This window comes from Vanellus vanellus (genome assembly GCF_965231255.1).
Source record: "Vanellus vanellus genome assembly, chromosome: 16".
NCBI lineage: Eukaryota > Metazoa > Chordata > Aves > Charadriiformes > Charadriidae > Vanellus > Vanellus vanellus.
The window spans coordinates 5,334,154-5,352,556 of NC_138921.1; the positions used below are offsets into that span (position 1 = coordinate 5,334,154).

The 18,403-nt window shown below is 40.4% G+C and overlaps 1 protein-coding gene across 1 annotated transcript; it reads right to left on the bottom strand.

Annotated features, from left to right (window-relative positions):
• Nucleotides 1-396: 396 nt before the first annotated feature.
• PRR14L (proline rich 14 like) lies at nt 397-18,279 on the bottom strand. The gene is made up of 9 exons (XM_082491858.1): nt 18,209-18,279; nt 16,387-16,890; nt 14,772-14,853; nt 7,784-13,562; nt 4,529-4,597; nt 3,599-3,767; nt 3,208-3,314; nt 2,088-2,159; nt 397-1,387 (listed from the first exon to the last, which is right to left on the bottom strand). Exons 2-9 carry the CDS (start codon nt 16,843-16,845, stop codon nt 1,111-1,113), a joined length of 7,014 nt encoding a protein of 2,337 aa, XP_082347984.1. The 5' UTR covers nt 16,846-16,890; nt 18,209-18,279; the 3' UTR covers nt 397-1,110.
• Between the last annotated feature and the right edge of the window lie 124 nt (nt 18,280-18,403).

Sequence of the window (18,403 nt, forward strand, 5' to 3'; positions counted from 1 at the left end):
TGCATCAGATAATTACAAATGGCCTTACGTAACAAAAAATAAAAAATTTCCACATGCTAGGAGGCTCTTTGTACAACACTAGCTATTATGTACAACAGTGCTGTACAGAGAATATCTAATTATAAGCTCCATGAATTGTAAATCTAAAATGGTAAAAAAATTATTTTCTTGTTGGCATTAAAATCAAGTTGATGTTTGTACTAGAATTAAAATCACTTAAAAATGAGTCTCAAAGACTTTGCTGGTGTTCCCTGCATATAGCAGCTCAGCTCAGTTAACTAAAAACCTCTACTACCTATGTATCCTGCAAATTAACATCCTCATGGGCTAATTACCTTTTCCTCTGGAAAAGAGGTTGACATCAGCCAAGTAGGTAAAATCTACTATTAGGGAAAATTAGTACTGAGCACAATTTTTTCTTAAAATATTACCTTTTTTTGAGCTCGATCATGTTAAAAGGTGTCCTCATGCAGCAAATAAAGAAACATATACAAAGTGCAAATTATTTAAAGTCTAGTCATGTGGGACTTCTGGTGCCTGAAGCCAGGAAGGGCACAGAAACTCAGAAGGAACCTTCTAGGTAAACAGAAGGAAGAAACAATTGAAAGCAAACCCAGACAGCTACTTTTAATTATTAAAAAGTTAGTGGTGTATCAAGAATGTGTTTGCTAGAATTCATCTTTATCAAACACCATATCTCTTCTGTCAGGCTGTTCAAAATAGCCATTACAGTAACAACAGCAGACTCGAATGTGCAAATGACCTGGAGTACGGAGCTCTAGCATCACTGAAGGTGCACTGCTTCCTCCTTTATACTCCTACTCTACCCCCAAAAGGTGTTTAAATATTAGCAGTAATTTCCAGAGGCTGGGGAAGGAATGGTAAACTGTATGTGGCTGTGTTACACTCAAAAAGGGACCTAAATGAATCCCTCCAATAGCATTTTAAAATAAAATAAAATAGCACCTTAAAGAGGACCACAGCCAAAACCTGATCATCAGCTATTAGAACAGAGTGGTAGAGTAATGTATGAAGAAGTCAGTAGATTTCTCCCAACGAGACTAAAATGCTAAGGGAGCTGATTGGCCCATCTTCAGCTAAATGGCTTCCTCAGACGCTAGAGGCCTGCTCCTGCTCAGCCTCCTTTGCAAAAAAAGCTTCAAGGTCCATTAGCTTCTGACTCAGAAGAGCATCTAACTCTGCACTCTGTAGTGCAGCTTTTTTTGCTCGGGTGAAACTACCCACTACTTTGATTTTGCCTCGTGTCTTCCTTTTCCGTGGAAGAGTAAAGTCCTGAAACTCTAGAATCCGTTTTCTCTTCTGCTGGCTGACAGAGATCAAGCGTCCATTTTTCTCCTTGGGTTCTTCAAATATTGTTTCCAAGCTCCTGATAAAAGCAAAGGACAGAACTCATGAATACTCAAGAAGCAGTTAAGGACAGAGAGACTGGCGGATTTCATAAGCCAAGTAAACACACTTCTAACTTTTACATTTTTACAGTCCCATAACACCTCTTGTAATGTATACCCATCTACAGCTTACACCTCCTACAGCCACACATTACTGCTAGCATTACTAGCATTACTAGCATTACTTTGTTATTGGTGCATAGACATTTGGGTTGAATCTCTTTCTATACATATTTCAGTTCAAAAGTACAATTATAGAATCTTGACTTTATAGACTAAACATATTTGAACATTAAAAAATGTAGTGGTCTTGATAACCATGATATACTTGATGATGGGCAGTTATTCTTAGTATTTTAAAGAATAATTTAGTTGCCTTTGAGTTTTGAAAAAGTAAGTACGGTGCTTGGATGGAGGCTGGAATGAATGAGTAGATGAAAAAATATACAAATCCATACTTAAACAGATGCAAATTCTTAGTTCATATTCTATTTCACTACTTTCCATCCAAATAGTAAGAGGTACTATTTTTGAATTAACTTCCTCTACCACTTTAAACTAGATCAATTTTAAAAAAATCATCTCCCTCTTAGCTTTCAGACATCTTTAATCTTCTCACTCTCTCTGCCTAAGTAATTTACACTTGTCTTAGTTTTCTCATTAGGAAGCAGAACCAACCTGGCTGGAGGAGGGGACTTATAGTTCTTGTTTGTGTAAATTTCTTCTAAACTAAATTCTTTCTTCTTAAGCCTGAAAAAGTAATGAACAAATCAATCAAGAAAGAAGACTTTGGAAACCACCTCTCTTCACAACAAGCAGATTTTCTAGAAACAAGTATGGTTTGCGTTCTATGTTTCAACGCTAACTAATTATGCTTTATCTTAAAACGTAGACTTAGATTCTAACTGGGGAGAGGGAGGAATGAAAAATGAGGTCATTAAGTACCTAATTTCATACAGTGTTTTTATAAGCTTTGGGTCAAGATTTGCCATTTCTGCAGAGGTCAATGTTCCTTCTAGCATTCTATTATGGTTTGAAATAACAATGCTCAAAAGAAGAAAGGGAAATCCCTTCACAGGTCACTTTTTTTGTGGAAGCTAAGAAAGACTTAAGAGTTTAGCAGATTAACATTTCGTCTCTTGAGACTGATTTTAAAAGTCATTTATTGATACTTAATGAGCAAGCTGATCTCTGAAGAAATGCATACCTTTGTCAAAGCTGGCCCTTCTCTTTAAGACAGAAGTGAACAAAATACTAGATGACTGATTGGAAAAGCTTGATCAATATCTGGCACTGTGATTACCCACATCTACACTGAACTAATGCTTCCCTAAGATCATATACCACAAACAAAGAAGGGACTGTGAATAACTCCAACATAATTTGCATCAACAGAACTTCCTAATGGATCACTTCATCTCACTGCATTGTAGAATGACTTGCTTTCAATATGCTTTCCGATATGAACTACTTCTTTAGAAAATCATTCCATTGCAGCTTAGTTTTTCACATTTTGCCTAAAACCCAGTCAGTAGTTCATATCCAATTGTCCTTTATTTATCCTTTCTCACTTGAAAAAAGTTATGTTCAAAGACCAATTTCTTTCTTCAGTCTTTTAAACAGTTGATACAGCTGTGTCAATCTTTTCTTGTGAAGGAAGAATACATCAGATATCACTCAACTGGTAAGGTATAAAATACTGGTGGTAAGAGAAGCATTTATTGAAATTAATACATTATTATGCAGGCAATGTAAGCAACAGAAGCTAGTATGAGTCCATTTAAGAGATACTGCTCACCTTTTTGGTTTGGGTAGTCCCATTGGAGTAAGGTTAGGGTTCGGCTTAGGAACAGTTTTCCTGATTCGGATCTGTGAGACTTTCTTTGGCCTCTTTTCTGGCTCAATCTTAAGAAAGAAAAAGGAAAAAGAAAAAAAAAAGTAAAATGAAGGAAATAATGACCACACTAGTCAACAGAATTCCCTGAGTATACATTATCTATAGGATAAACATTCCTTTTTGGTTTTACACCTTTCTGCTTGAAGAAAAGAAAGAAGCAGCACAGACTGGGACTAACAGCCTGTTTTCTCTCTCCTCATCTTTAACAGTTACCAGATAATATTCAGCAGCAGCAGCTTCAAGTTTTGGGGAACCAAGATTCTGAGATATCTAAAATCTAAAATGAACTCACTTTTTTCAGTTCTGTGTCATCTTGGGATCTAAGACAGGCTGGAATGGAATCATCAGCTTCATCAAGAGCACAGACATGGAGCTCTGATGCTGAAAGCCTCCGGGGAGATGGCAATGATTCTGGAAGTGAGCAAGACTTTGGTAACAGAAGAGGGAATGAAGTTTCCAGACTGTAACAGAGAAAAAAGAGAACATATGTAGATTAGTGCCCAATTTATGCTGCAATAGCATTCCATGCTCTCAGGTGATGTCCCTAAATTGCAATATGGGCACAATAAGCAATGCAGTTGACAGAAATTGCCCAAGTAAGCGAACACTTTCTCTGGTACATACATACAGCCAAAAACCATGCAGCCCACATTGATACTGAAACAAAATAAACTGCCAGCGTATTTGAACATGTAACTTTAACTATACAAAAAGGAAAGAGTGGGTTTAAACAGGTTACAGCTCTATTTAGTAACTACTGATCAAAAGTGATTAATCCTCCTTTTTGCCAGCAATTTTCTTTGACACCACTATTAATTTATTACTTTTTGTTTACAGATAAATTTAAAAGATGGCTTTTATATCTGCCATCCCAACACAGAATAGAAGGAAGTTTCAGCACCTAATGTCCAGTTGGCTCAGACAGAAAGAACACATATCCAAGTAAGGAAACAAACTTCTATAGTTTCACATATTAATGTCATAATAAGTGGCACAACATGTCTGAAAGTAACAGAATTGTTCTGTTCATGTTCTACATGGTGTTTGCATTAATGCCCCTCCACACTTCTCTCTTACATGATCCAGTCAGTTTACTTCACTAACATTTTAATCAGAAAGTGAACTGCCAAAAGCTAAAAGCCAAAATGACATAATCAATGCCTTTCTAAGAAAACGTATGGTCCCACTACACAGAATAAATATCAAAATCCAAGAGACTCACCGTATCTCATGACCTGCAGTCTGCAGTGCTTCCATACTCTGTACAGGTAAGTGCGGTAACACGGCATAGCTGGTTCAAAAGAATAATAATAAAAAAAAAAAAAACACCACAAAAAAAAGACAGACAGAAATTAGGTCTACATTATAAAAAGATGAGGGAAAAATTATTAGTATAAACCAGACTGTAAGACAAAAAATGCTAATATCAGGAATGACAATGAAAGACTAAAACGATGCAAGAGTAAGCCACATCTGCCATTTAGTCCACTAAGTTTCACTGACAACTTATTAGGGAAATAGTCTTACTTTCACTTAAAAGTGGTAGTGATGAGAAAAGGAAATAAAAGTACAGAAAGAGAGCAATAGGATTAGTCTGAAAGTTGTAATTATCTCTATGAAAGTCTGTATTCCTCATTCAAAGCCCCCAGTTTTATAAAGTAACCAAAACCCTTGAAGGATTTGGCTACTAAATAAAAAAAGTGCATAGTGGCAACAGTAACAAGTGAAAGGAAAGATTTGCATAAGATTAACTCCCTGTTGCCTCTAACTCCTACAATCTTACTTGAATATTCTTAATCAATTGGAATAACCAAAGGCTTCTCCATAAGGGTTGGTAATTACCATAATTCTATGGCATAAAAGTCAGCACAGCAGCTATAAGTCCTTTAATGTTAAGTTTTGGTTTTGTGCCCACACTATTAATAGCATTAAACAGCAAATCTTGTACTTGCTATTCTCCCGAACTAACAGCTAAATGTACTTCACTGTTGTAAAGCACAGAAGATACAGCCATACTGGAATACTACAAAACAAATGAAAACCAACCATTCTGGCAGCACAGTGAAGTCCAAATATAAGGAGGTCAGAAAGATCCATTTCTTGTGTTTGGCATTTAATATCAGAACTATAACATTTTGTTTCTCTCAATATTCCACCCACTATCCCAACGCCCCTGGAACCTGCATCAATAGTGCATCAGGCTCCTCCGTGCTAGAGGCAGACCTAACTGTTTTATGCAATAATAATAATAAAAAAAAATACAGGGAGAGAAAAAACACTTTAGAAATTTTGAATCCAAATAAGCATTAATTAGAAAAAAAGATTTCACTTAAAGAATGCTTTATAACTGGCAGTGGAAGTGACAGAAAAAGATTTTTAGACAGGAGAACTACTTCTAGTGTCTTGTTTTCCTGGTTATTAAAAACACTAACAATGAATGAAATATTTTAAAGAGGACAAATCTCTTCCACAAGAAAATGGTCTGCAGAGACCTTGGGTTATCTTTTTGTCACTGTTCCTCTTAATACCTTTACTAAAAGAAGAATTATTACTTGATGAGAACAGGCTATCAATCTTCAGCAGAATGGAATCTAAAATGGTGTTAACTATTGAAAATGTTACCTTTTTGTTCTTTACATTGTTTTACAGCCAAACCTTTAATATTAATTTTTGCATAACTGTTTTAGGAATAGAATTTATTTGCTGCGCTTTAAACTTTGGCAAACATTCTTTTCAAATTACTGCATGCTATAACAACTTCACTTTTGAGAAAATCCAAGTAGGGCAGAAGAATTAAGCCTACCTCATACACATATTTGTAAGATATTCTAAAGAAAAAACAAACTGAGTTTTAGGCTATTTTAACTTGGGGTTATTTTTCCACTTGAAGTGATAAGGTTTGATTTGGCTTCTCTCCCTTTGGGCTAAAGATCTTTCATAGCAAAATATTTGGTTTTCAAAGTACCCTTTATGTCAAGGAATTAAATCCTCATACTTTAGCTAAATGGATATGCTGTAACAAGCTGCCTAGAAGTCTGTAGACTTAACTATGGGAGAAAACTCGAAAGCGTAAGTCAGCTCTCATCTCCCAGTCCAAGGATAATATGCCTCAACAATACAAAATAACAAATTCACTTCATACACGGAACTAAGTTTTAAAAACGTGTTTGTTTTGTTTTTAAAGAATGGCAACAATGTCTTATTTTTAAGTTTAGTGCTCAAACTGTAGTTTACTGGTATGGTTACTTCCAGAGTACTAATTTGTACATTAGAAAATTCAGCCTGATATATCGACTCATATGAAATGAAAAAGAATGCAGGTCCAATAGAATGTGATGCCAAGTTGTTTCTACGCCATTATTCAACTTCATTTTTTTTTAGTGCAGATAACTCCCAGAATGGAGTAGTACTTTCAAAAGCTCACTCACACCTTTCATACACATTAGAATTTCTATTAACAAGTGATATACTTAAACTTTTATACAAAATGCAGCATTAGTTATCTGGCAAGATTTTTGGTTATACGTATGTCAAGCTATGACATAAGATAAGCCAAATTCAACAATTCTCTAGAGACTGCAACTAAAGAATTAGTCAAATCTTCTTTTCCACAGTGCTCATGAGCCTATACCCTATGCAGGACTATAAAATCGGGGACTTCACTGCCCCATGTCACTGAGGCATTAAGGGCAAAATCTTTGTTCAAGAGCATGCAAAAATCCTGAGACACAGCTAGGAACCTCTTCTCTTATTCTGTTTCTTAGTAAAAAGATCTCAATCCCCATAGCAAGTTAAATTTAAATATGCGGAGTAGATTTCAGTCCTCTTTCCACTCATAATGAGAATGACACACACACACACACACACAAAATCATTACCAACCTGAACTGGAGCTACACTTGACTGTGCCAACAATATGTCGAGCACATACTATCAAAAGGCACAGCATACATAAAGAGGTTTCAATCAGCATAGAACAGTCATGGAATACAGTTCAAAATTTAAGTGAATGCCACCCCCCACCCCTTAGGATTCTTCCTAACCTGATATTGAGCATTTTAGAGTGGTTCCAAGTGGCACTTGTGGCTCAGACCTCTGAAAAGAACTTTCCTACCTCAGAAATCCAGTTGTTCTGCAGTCACTCTGAATAGACCTAATGAAGTAGCTCACCTTTCTGCATTATATATTCTGATGCATGGTGTGTATATTTTGCAAGGGAGAAGAAAATAGAGTTAGCCATTCTGCCAAAACAGGACAGTATTAAAGAAGTGAAGGCAAATATATTTAAATTCAGCTAACAGACTGTTCCATAGGAAAGAATCTTCCACGTTGAGCCATTTTTGGAGCTGAATGTGCAGATTTGGAACAGGGGAAACTGACCCTCCAATGCAAGCTGCAATTACCCTCTCCCTCCCAAAAAGGAGCAAGTACATACCCTATACATATTTAATCTCAGAAATAAGTTGATGGGTTTTACCTGTTCTCGATGCCCACACTTGGCTGCCACTTGCAGTGACTGGAATGGAGAGAAGTGATTTCGGAGAGATGGGCAGAAGGACCATGCTGACTCCATATGGATAATACCCTGCCCAATGAGTATGGCAATGAAGAGACGAGGTCATCTGATACAGAAGCTGGATACCTTGCCTCTTTCAAACCCTGTGCGAATTGTGATATAAATAGTCTCTGGATGGTAGGAATATGACTGGTTAAGTTTCTTCTTCTTGTCCAAATCCTGTAACATCCAGGGGAGGAAAGTGCTAACACTGTGTGAAGGCCAAGCATGGAACAACCTCCTCTTCTTTCAGCCATGGCATTTCTTCCACGGTCAGGATGAAGGACAACAGCCCTCGGGGTTGTTACAGAGAGAGAGGAATGCAGCTTGTTATCTAGACTAGATTCTTCCTTGAAAACTGTTGTATCTAAAGGTCTCTGAGACAGGAGAAAAGAGAAAGTCCACTTTGATGGAGATGCTGGCATGTCTCCCAAAACTGGTCTGTGATGTACAGAGTGCCAGGATGTAATTCCTGTGAGGTCTGTCACAGGACTGGAGTCCAATTTTATGTGAAAAGAAATTGGGAAAACTGAGGTATCCAACAAAGAGGCTGGAGGCTTGTGGCTCAAGTCTGAAAAAAGTATTTTGGTAGATTCTCCAGGATAAAGTGCCAAAGGCTGAAAGCTGAACATCTTGGTGCACCAGCTGTCAGCCCAGCGTGAGTGTAAGTTCCTGTTAATGCAAGAAAAGGCTTCCAATAGATTTTTAGATCTACGTTGGCTGTACCTCTCAGCCACTGGAAGAATTTCAGAAGAATATGGCAGAGGTTCTAAGTTACGGATGCTTTTGACAGGTGCCAGGAGTTTGCTAGCCATTGCAGACAGCTTGCTCAACAATGCTGGTTCTTTGGTACATTTTCTAAATTTCAAGCTGTTCAACAAACTGCACCTCTTGGCCCTCGGCCTTGGCATATGGACAAATCTCATGGCTCTTTCCGTTTCCATTGCCGGTGGTTTACATGGAAAATACAAAGAGTTGAGAAGTGTGTTTTCCTGCTTAGGGAATATTTCTGGGGGAATCTCAAAAAAAGGTGAACTTTTAATTTTTCTGCTTTTTCTTACGTTTTTTAACTGATACAATGTGGGAACTTTTTTGCACATCCTTCCAGGCTGTCTTTTTAATGGAAGAGGTCCTCTTAGTTTATTTGTAGTTCCAAAGGCACCAGGGATTCCATCATACCCTAAATTAAGGTTCAGGTTTTCTATTTCTGAATCCTGAGTCTTCAAAAACTGTGAACGAATAATATCTGTGGTAATCTTTGGCCTTTTGACTTCTTCTAAAGTGCTACATAGTTTATTTTCACTGCTTCTGACAGCAAACATCTCCTCTGAAGGACCTTCAAACTTCATATTTCTTGATGCCACCAACTCATTTGAAGAGCTGCATAAGAGTTCAGAACTGTGTGACGTACTTGGCTGCAGTGTGATTTTTGCTTTCTCTTGATATTCTGACTTCTGTTCTTGTTGTGCCTTGTCCAACAGATGTACTTCCATCTTCTCATACTTCTTTTGTTTAAGTACCTGACATTTCTCTATTTTATCAAGTCTCTCTGAACCTAAAGCCTCATTTTCCTTGCAAACTGAATGAGCTGGTATAGTGTCCTGGCTGCCTGTAACCTCCTTTATATTACCTTTGCTCTGCGCATTTAATTTGTAAGGCACACCTACTTCACTGCAATCCACACAGTTTGGGGATGATTCTTTGCAAGTGTTTGATAGTATACTCATACATGGATAAAATGTGGGTGTTGTACTATACTGCAATTTTGGTGAAGTGTCTGCGTCAGACGCATCTTCAGGTTGACTATCATGCACAGTTTCTGAAAGTAGACTGGTATTTGCTAAGTTTGCGAGCTTTGTAGCATTTTTTCTTCCTTTTGAAAGATTATTTACAGTAGATCTTGGGATTTCTTCCAAAACCTTTTCATAATTCTCAGTACTGAGATGGGCTATTTTGCCACCAGACTCTCTTGAATCTTCTAACAAGGCCCACAGACAATCTTCTCCATCAAGTAAAGATTCTTTGGGCAACTTTCTTCCAGGGGCTACTTCTCTTCCCACTTTCTTTTCTACAGATAAATTCTTAAACTTCTCTCCACAGTGAGTACTTTTTGGTGAGGTCACATCCATGTCTTTTACAGTTAGCATGCTATGCCCCTCCTCTCTCAGACTTTCCTTGCTGTGTGCACAAACTCTTGAGCTTTTTGCACCTTTCAGAAAGATAGGGTTTGTTTCATTCTCTGAAGATGAAATCTCAGTATTGCTGCCTTTTCTTTTAACAGACATTGTTACAGAAAATTTTGTCACTGAAGAATCTTTGCTAAGAACTTCAGCTGAAGACCAATCACGATTATCTATTTGTGTATTCTCAGATGACATACACAGCTTTTCCTTCTCAGGCAGAGAGATACCCAAGTTCAGACCCAATGGTGTTTCTGAATCTGCCCGAGTCTCATTAAAAGATTCTTGGATGTCACACTTTCCAAAATGGGATGGACCTATACACTTTTGAGGACCAGTTTCTTTACCAGGCTCAAATGTTAAGTGTGGGCAAGAGTTATTTATGATAGATTTTATTCTCAGACTTTTTTTTGTTTCTGTCTCTGAAAGAACATTCATATTTTCTGGCTTGTGTGACAGACTCCCATGGATTGATGAGAAGGGCAAAAATTGGGCACTAACTGCATTTTCCCGGTCCTCCACCAACCACTTCATCTTTGGCAAAGACTCCTGCATTCTGTTTCCTACAAACAATAGCTCTGCTTTCTCTTTTGCACATTTGATAAAGCAAGCATTCTGTGAGCAATGTGATTTGCTATCAGAAAAGCTTTCTTCAAGAGTTCCTTTATCTTCTCTTTCACATTTGTTCTTGTGTTCTTTTAGTTCGATTGCCTTCTCCTCAGTTAGACCACTGATGAAGCCCACGTATGCTGAACAGTCTTCATTTCTCACACCATTTAAAGAGTCCAAATCCACTACATTCGCTTTCAGTGTTCCTTGAAAACTGTCTTGTCTTGCATATTTGTGAACTAACGGAGGCAGGTCGTCCCCTGTTTTTATAAGTATCTCTTCACTTTGACTAGAGCCAACTGATATTTTGGGTTCTTCCACAGAAGTAGCCATAGTTTGTAAGCCAGTGATTGGTGGTTTGTTTAAACTTTCTAAATGTTGCTTGCTGCCTGGGCCATGAATTTCACTCTGACATGCAAGACACTGGTTTTCCATTGGATGAAGGGTCTTTTCTGTTTGGCCCGCACGTGGTGTTTGAATATTGGTGTTCTTGAGTAATGGACATGTATAGCTGATTGAAGTGCTATACTCGGAGGGATTAGCTGCAAGTGACAACACTTCTTTCTTCTCATGTGTGCCTAGTTCTTTCTTCTTAGGGCATACTGGAGAGTTGCAAAATCCAAAATTAGGAACACAGGATTTTTTGTTCAAGTATCTGACTAATAGCTGTTCACTACTCTTATTTCTCTGATTGCCTTCAGGAGCCTTTGCAGAATCCACAGTTCTTATTTTATCAAATTGGAGAGCACACATGCCAATTTGTTCTTTTGCCTCATCTCTGTCACAAACAATTTCAATGGCATCTGTTACTTTACAAAGATCAAATTGTTTCACAACCTCCGTATTCTTATTTGAAATCTCATCTCTTACCAAGGTAGCAGTAGACTTCTCTGCAGTATAAGCTGACCAAAACATGGGTTTTGTTGAGGAAATGTCGTTTATCCCATGCAGATCTACACCTCTGTTGCCCCAGTCACCTTCACAAGGAAGAGATCCACACGCCAAAGGGAAGTGTTCTTCTGGAAAGATGACTGCTTTTTTATTATTATATCCAGCTGAAGCTTCTCCTTCCAAATTATCATTGCCTTCAAGCTTCTTATCAACCTCAACATTAAAATAACTGTTTGGGAGAACATCATCTACATGTGTGCTCCCTGATAAAATACAGGAATTACTGGCAGCTGTACACTTGTCTTTTATACTCTGATTATTACAATTCCATGTTTCTCTATGTTCATTTTCTAAACCAGTGAATACACACTCTCTATTTCCCGCTGAAGACTTCGTGTTCTTTTGGGAAATTCTTCTTGTCATATTAGGGTTATGAAAAGTCTTGGAACTTACTGAAGACTTGAATTTGTCTTTATGAAGCACAATTTCAGTGACTTGTTCCTCTGTTGTTCCAGAAGCACCAACTGATTCTTTTCCAGATAGATTATCCCAAGCCTTGTCCCTGCTTGAAACTTCATTAGCAGTACAAGGAGGATGCTCATTATGATGAGGTTCTCTTGATTTTTGTGCAACAGGAGGTAGAGGTACATTTAGTGTATAAATCAAATTAGTTTCTTTGCCACCGGACAAACTGTCATTATTGTTAGCTTCTGTAGCTTCAACTAAACTGCCAGCCAACTCTTCTGATGTTGTATTACTCTCAGGTTCCTTTTCAAGCAGTTGTGCCTCAGGTGAATCTTTTTCTAGCTTGGTACTAAGATCCAGACAGCTGTGGCTACTAGGAGGAGAAATTTTGCTGGAGGTATTATAAAAGCATACGTCTGTCTGTCCAATTTCATGGGAAGCAACGTTGCGCATTTCCATCAACAGACTATTTTCTTTTATATCATTCTTGCATAGATCACTGACAGAGAGTTGCGACTGGTCCTTTTTCAACTTATCACCTTCTGATGGGACCATTTTTAATTTTTCTTTTGAGAACTCCTCAGGAGATGAAGCAACAGAACTAAAAACTGAAGAATGACAATGCTCAGAATTAGCACCCTCTTGAGCTTCAGGCCAGCTACCAACTTCAACGTTATCTCCCACGGCAATTTTTCTCCGGACTTCAGCAGCCTCTTCAAATTCAGAGCTGTATGATTTACCTATACTAGCACCTACTTCCCTCTGATCAATTTTAGCACTAGATAATCCTTCACTCCTTACCACTGAGACCTGCTCTACTGGTACGGATGTGGAGGTTCGATTTTCTACAAACCCAGTTCCATGATCATAAGGAGTCTGACTTTCAATGTTTTTGGGAAGATACTTTTTGGGGGTTCCATTGGTAATTCCGTGGACTGCAGTACTATTGTTTTCTAGTGGCATATTTCTAAAGTCCAGATAACAGGTGCTTTTCAGAACCGAACATAAAGCTTCAGAACTCTTTGTGAAGAGCATTCTACAACTTTCTACTGATGACAACCTATGACGTTCATTATGTTTAGGTACAGGACCAGTACAGAAGTCATAAGCATTTTTTTCTTCATCCTGCTGATAAGACTGGCAATTAGCGAGTGATGTACTGAATTCATTAACAGGATTTCGTCTGGGTAACTTTTCTTCTCTAGTCTCCAAAACAGATACAATATTAGCCCCTGTTCTCACTGGCATGGCAGTATGGGCTTTCAACCCATTATATTCATTTGTTTCTTGTGGGTGCTCTGTGGCTGAATCAATGTCCATGACTTTTAAAGGCTCTAAAAAATCTAACATGCTGGTTTCTGAAACGCCAGCTCTGGCCATGACTGTGTCTACATCTGGGCAATCATTGCTCTCAGGTGGAGGACCTTTACTCACTCTGTCATTCCTGTATCCTGCTTTACTAAATATCCTAGTCCCATCAGCCTTCATACCTTGTACTTCTTCAGTGAGCTTTGGCGGAGTTTCAGCTGTCACCTGAACATTTGCTTGGTTTTCTTCTGCATAAGAAAAAATAAAGCAAATCAGAACCATATACTAAATTTAGAAGGCATTCAGCTTACGATGCTCCTTTTAGTATGGTACACAATATCATGTAGCGTGTTGGTTACCAAAATGTTTTTAAAAGTGAGAACTGATGCTAACAATTCTACTACAAGTGTTTAGAAGAAAAGCCAAACTAACTACCCCACCACAAACCTAATGTAACAAATGCAGTCCTTTTCAATACAGACATTCCCCATGAGCAGCAGGCATCCAAAGACCTGTACTTTTCAGATTCTTCTAATACAGAGCTAGGTGCAATGCAGGTCCTAGAACTCAATACACATGAAGTCATGGCCAACATTCACAATACTTATTTGTAACATCAAAGCCCAACATAGCTGGGTACTTTATCTGCACGGCTGTGCACTGAGTGGCCATTTCCATTTCTTCTTCCTAGAAGGCATTTTTGTCAGCAAGTCACCCATAGGAAGACAATGCATATCTCATTCTGTCCAAGCAATTATGATAATTAATAAACTTTTTTGTAAAATCATGAAGAAGCTGCTAATTCAAAAGAAGTTCCAGTTGCTGTTAGAATATCTTCATATTCAAAACTTTACAGAAAACATATTTGCGCAGACTTCCACAGATCTTTTTCATATTTTCTACGAAGGACCAAGACTAGATGGCATTCTTCAACTGAGTCCAAGTTTGAGTTATGAGCATGGAGTGAGAAAGAAAGATGCAGGCAAAGTGACCACAGTATTTGGAGCTAAAAGATTACGGATCATAATGAAATTAAGAATTAGTTTTGTTGTCCTCTTCCTTTGGATTCTGCACTTTTTATTTTTTAAAACATTAGAAAATGAGTCATACTTTTTCACATCTTTGCTATTACTGCTTTCATATAATCCAGCTTTGAAACATAAGGAAATGCAAAACATCTGCTATTAACACCACCTTCTGCTTTGGGGTAAATAAGTATTTGAATTAAATAACTAAAATACGCCTTTTACATAATAGGCCTTCAGGGAAGTAAACACGCTGTCAGGAAAAAGCAGAGGATTAAGTTTCCATATTGCTCTAGCTATGCAGGGTAATAGTTTCTACTGTATAGCAAAATAAATGAGCTATCCTACAATTGTTCATCAATTTTAAATCAACAAAAAGTAACCTGGGAAAGAAGCAGGGGGTAGATAGGGATGTACAACTAAAACATGCACCTGTGCTCTTCAGAGGTCCCGTTATTTCAGTGCGACAGGTTCTCGAAGACTTCACCTCATGCTGGTTTAAGTGAGGGTCCTCCTGAAACACAACAGAAATATCACTGGAGATTGATCAATTTCCTGAAACGTTTAGCATGTTCCAGAGGCTGTACCTGCTCAGCTAGCTTAGTTCTGAACAAGAAAACCACCAAGAAACCTCAGAACACATCAGCCCTTGCACAGAGGCAGCTTTGTGTCGCAAGTGGTTCACACAAGCACTTGTCAGTCCTTTCTGATCCTATCCATCACTATCCTCTCACCATTAAACAACGATGCACCCAGAAGAGATCTGTATTTAGCAGCAATGGGGTCTTGCCATGCAAGCAGCTAAAAGGTAAGTGGCTTACAATCCAAACTGTGGCAAATTTGAGTTAGAAGAGTAAGCCAGTCTCCAAGTCTCTCTCACATCCTCAAACCATTCCTGTACACCTCTAGTAAGATGCATGCTTTTTCTGATCTTTATTAGAACCTGCCCTTTACCACTTCTGCCCTTGGCTCAGAAACACAAACCCTGGCACAGACGACCTAGGTCTCTACTCACAAAAAAAAACCCCAAACCAAACCCCCCCAACCAAACTACTTGCAATTTGAAATATGTGAAAATTCATCTTGGATAACTGAATGACTGTGGAAAGTTTAATGAATGTTATTTTCACAAACATTCAAATCAATCAAACAGATAGCAAAATCCAGAGGTAAAACCACAAAGTATTTCAGTATTATGCAACACCCAGTAATTAACATAAAACACACACCTGTGCACCTGGCTGGTACGTGTTCAGTCACAATACTGTTTTTCTCCCCTACGTTCTTCTGGTGTGTGTGACAGCTATTTACAAACTAAAGGAAACTGTTCCAGAAAGTCACTAAAAATCTCATTTTTAAATAGAGAATTTTGTGACTACTGTGTTTTTAATAGAGTATTCTTTGGCACATTTTCAGCAAGCCTTGGCCTAGAAATAACATTTTTATCATCGGTGTTTGTTAGAGGAGAGGGAAAAAAAAAAAAGCCATGACCATGCGAGTGTCTTGTTTTGAAAAAGGAAACCCACAGTGATTTCCTTGCTAAGTACAAACAACAATCATAAAAATGAATAATAATCTTCATTTTTAGATTAAAAACCAAAATACTAAAGTGGATCCCCTTGTAGCGTTATAACACTATTAACAGACTGCAATAACTATTATTTAGTGGTCAGTCAGTACCTTGACTGGGAATGCCGGTACTGCAGAATATGCTGTACGCACAAAAGACAGATACGGGGCAAGGAGCTTTTAAAGCTGTTTCTCTTCTCTTAGTGACCAGTCAGTTTTGTGCTTTGTTCTGTTACATACCTGCCTCACACCAGTCCCACGGTATTTAAGAAAATGAAAAACTTGATATTTTAAAATATTGCTCCTCTACTGCAGAACAGTCTAATTTGTCACTGGACCCATGATAATCCAAATAACGACACATGTGCCAGAAGACACAGATAAGTAACAGGAAAGCACACGGACAAAGTCCTCTGGCTCATCACTCTAACGCTAAATTCAAAATACCACACAGGGATGAATTTTTGCCTTTGCTTACTTGTTTTGACCAACTTTCCCCAGGAGTTAAAGCACAGCATTCAGCATGACACTCCTCAGCATGTTGTGCCTCTTCATCTTCGTTCTGGTATCCACCCCTAGAACAGTCTAGTTTCCTAAAACTTCTTTTTTTGTTTTTTTCATCCTCTTCAAGGCCTCCAGTCTCTAGTAATTCTTCAGGATGGGATTCTGCTGGCCCATGAGAAATCACCATCAGCATATCACCCAAATCCTCTGTCTTCTGGCAAAAGTTTTCTCCTCCCAAAGTCCTACGATGCTGAGCGGACAGGCTGTCGCTGCGTGCTAGCGCAGGTGTTGGTACCTCTGCGTCTAATCCCCCGTAAGGCTCCGATAAGGCCATGTGTTCAGTGCCGCTGCTCTCTGGCAGCCCAGCGTACAATTTCTCTAGCACAGCCGACGCAGAAGAATCAAGAAGAGATTCCACCCCAGATGATAGCATCGGGGCAGCTGAAGATCGGTCGTCCTGAGCTTCTGACAGTTTACCCTAAAAATAAAAGCAATGTTAAATCAACTTATGTAGGACTAATCTCTAGATTAGAAGAAAAGCTTCATTCTTCAAGATTCAAGCATATATGTTAAAGAAAGATACTTCCAAATAACTTTTTAAGAAAGGAGCTGAGAAACGTTTGAGTATCTAAACAAATGTTTCACTAACAAAAGCAGTGTATGGACAAATTGCCATTCCCAAGGCTCATTTCCACCTTCAAACGTTTCCCCACAGATACACCCCCATCTGCTGCAAAACCTGAAGGGACTGCAAAGCAAATTGCTACGGCTTGTCTTTGACATCCTACTCCTTAGCTGAAAGTGAAGCATCACTTGTTTTCCTGTGAATTTTTTAGGTTTCTAATCCTTGGAAAAAAACAAACAAACAAACAAACAACAACTTTTCTTCTTGCCTTCTTCCTCGAAGGAGCGCTTTCCAAGACATGATCCATCCCACACCGTGCCCTGTAGCCTCTCGGATGCAGGCACCCGACGCGCCGTGTGCAGGATGCGTTGTGCCAGCACCGCTTTGCCGCAGAGCCCGGCTACCGGCCTCGGGACCCTCGCCAGCCCCGGCAGCCCGCTTTGGAGCGGAGCTCCCGCTGAACCGACACCGGCGCTGTGGTGGAACCAAACCCTGTCGTGAGAGGCTGCGGCCTCACGGCTCCTGAGGCTGCCGGGACACACGGGAAGGGGCTGAGGCAGGTTTGACGGACGCGTCAGTTACTCGGTTTACTAACCCGCGGGTGCATCAGCCGAGCGCTGATCCCTCCCGCTCCGCGAACGACACCGGCCTATAAAGACACAGGCTCCACCGGCGCCGGCCGCACCGGGACAACAGCCCTCTCCGGGAAACGGACGCCCTTTCTCGGCACCCACCGGCCCTTTGTTGGAAGCGCGGCAGCGGCGCGGGCAGACTCGGCCCCGAGTCCTTCTCCTTCGTCCCGGACAGAGACCCCCGACAGCGGCGGCGCCACCGGAGGCGACCCCAAGAGGCCGCCACTCTCGGTAATTATGCAACCGCCGGTGCCCGACGGCCCCACCGACCCCGCGGCCCCCGGTCCTGGCTCGGCCCCGCAGAGCCCCCGCCGCGCCGCCCGCGGGCAGGGCAGGGCCGGGCGGTCCCGTCCCGTCCAGTCCCCCCCCCGGCAGCTATTCGTCCCGGGGCGCCGCCGCCCACCCGCAACCGGCGGCGGAAGAGGCGGGCCCGCACCCGAGACACCCCTTCCTTCCCAACCCCCGCAGCGCGACGGCGGCGGAAGCGGTCGGCGTCCCCGCAGAGCCCCCCCGCAAAGCCCCGCTCCCGTTACTGTTACCTCAGCGGCAGTGGCCGTCGGCCCCGCTCCTGCCCGCCCCGCCGCGCCGCGCCGCCCGCCCTCTCCCCGGTCACATCACTTCCTCATCCGGGCCCGCCCGCGCGTGCCGCGTCACGTCGCGCCGCGCCGCGCCGCGCCGCGCGCCTGGCCCGGCCGGCCGTTACGGTAACCCCGCCCCTCAGCGCGCCCGGCCCG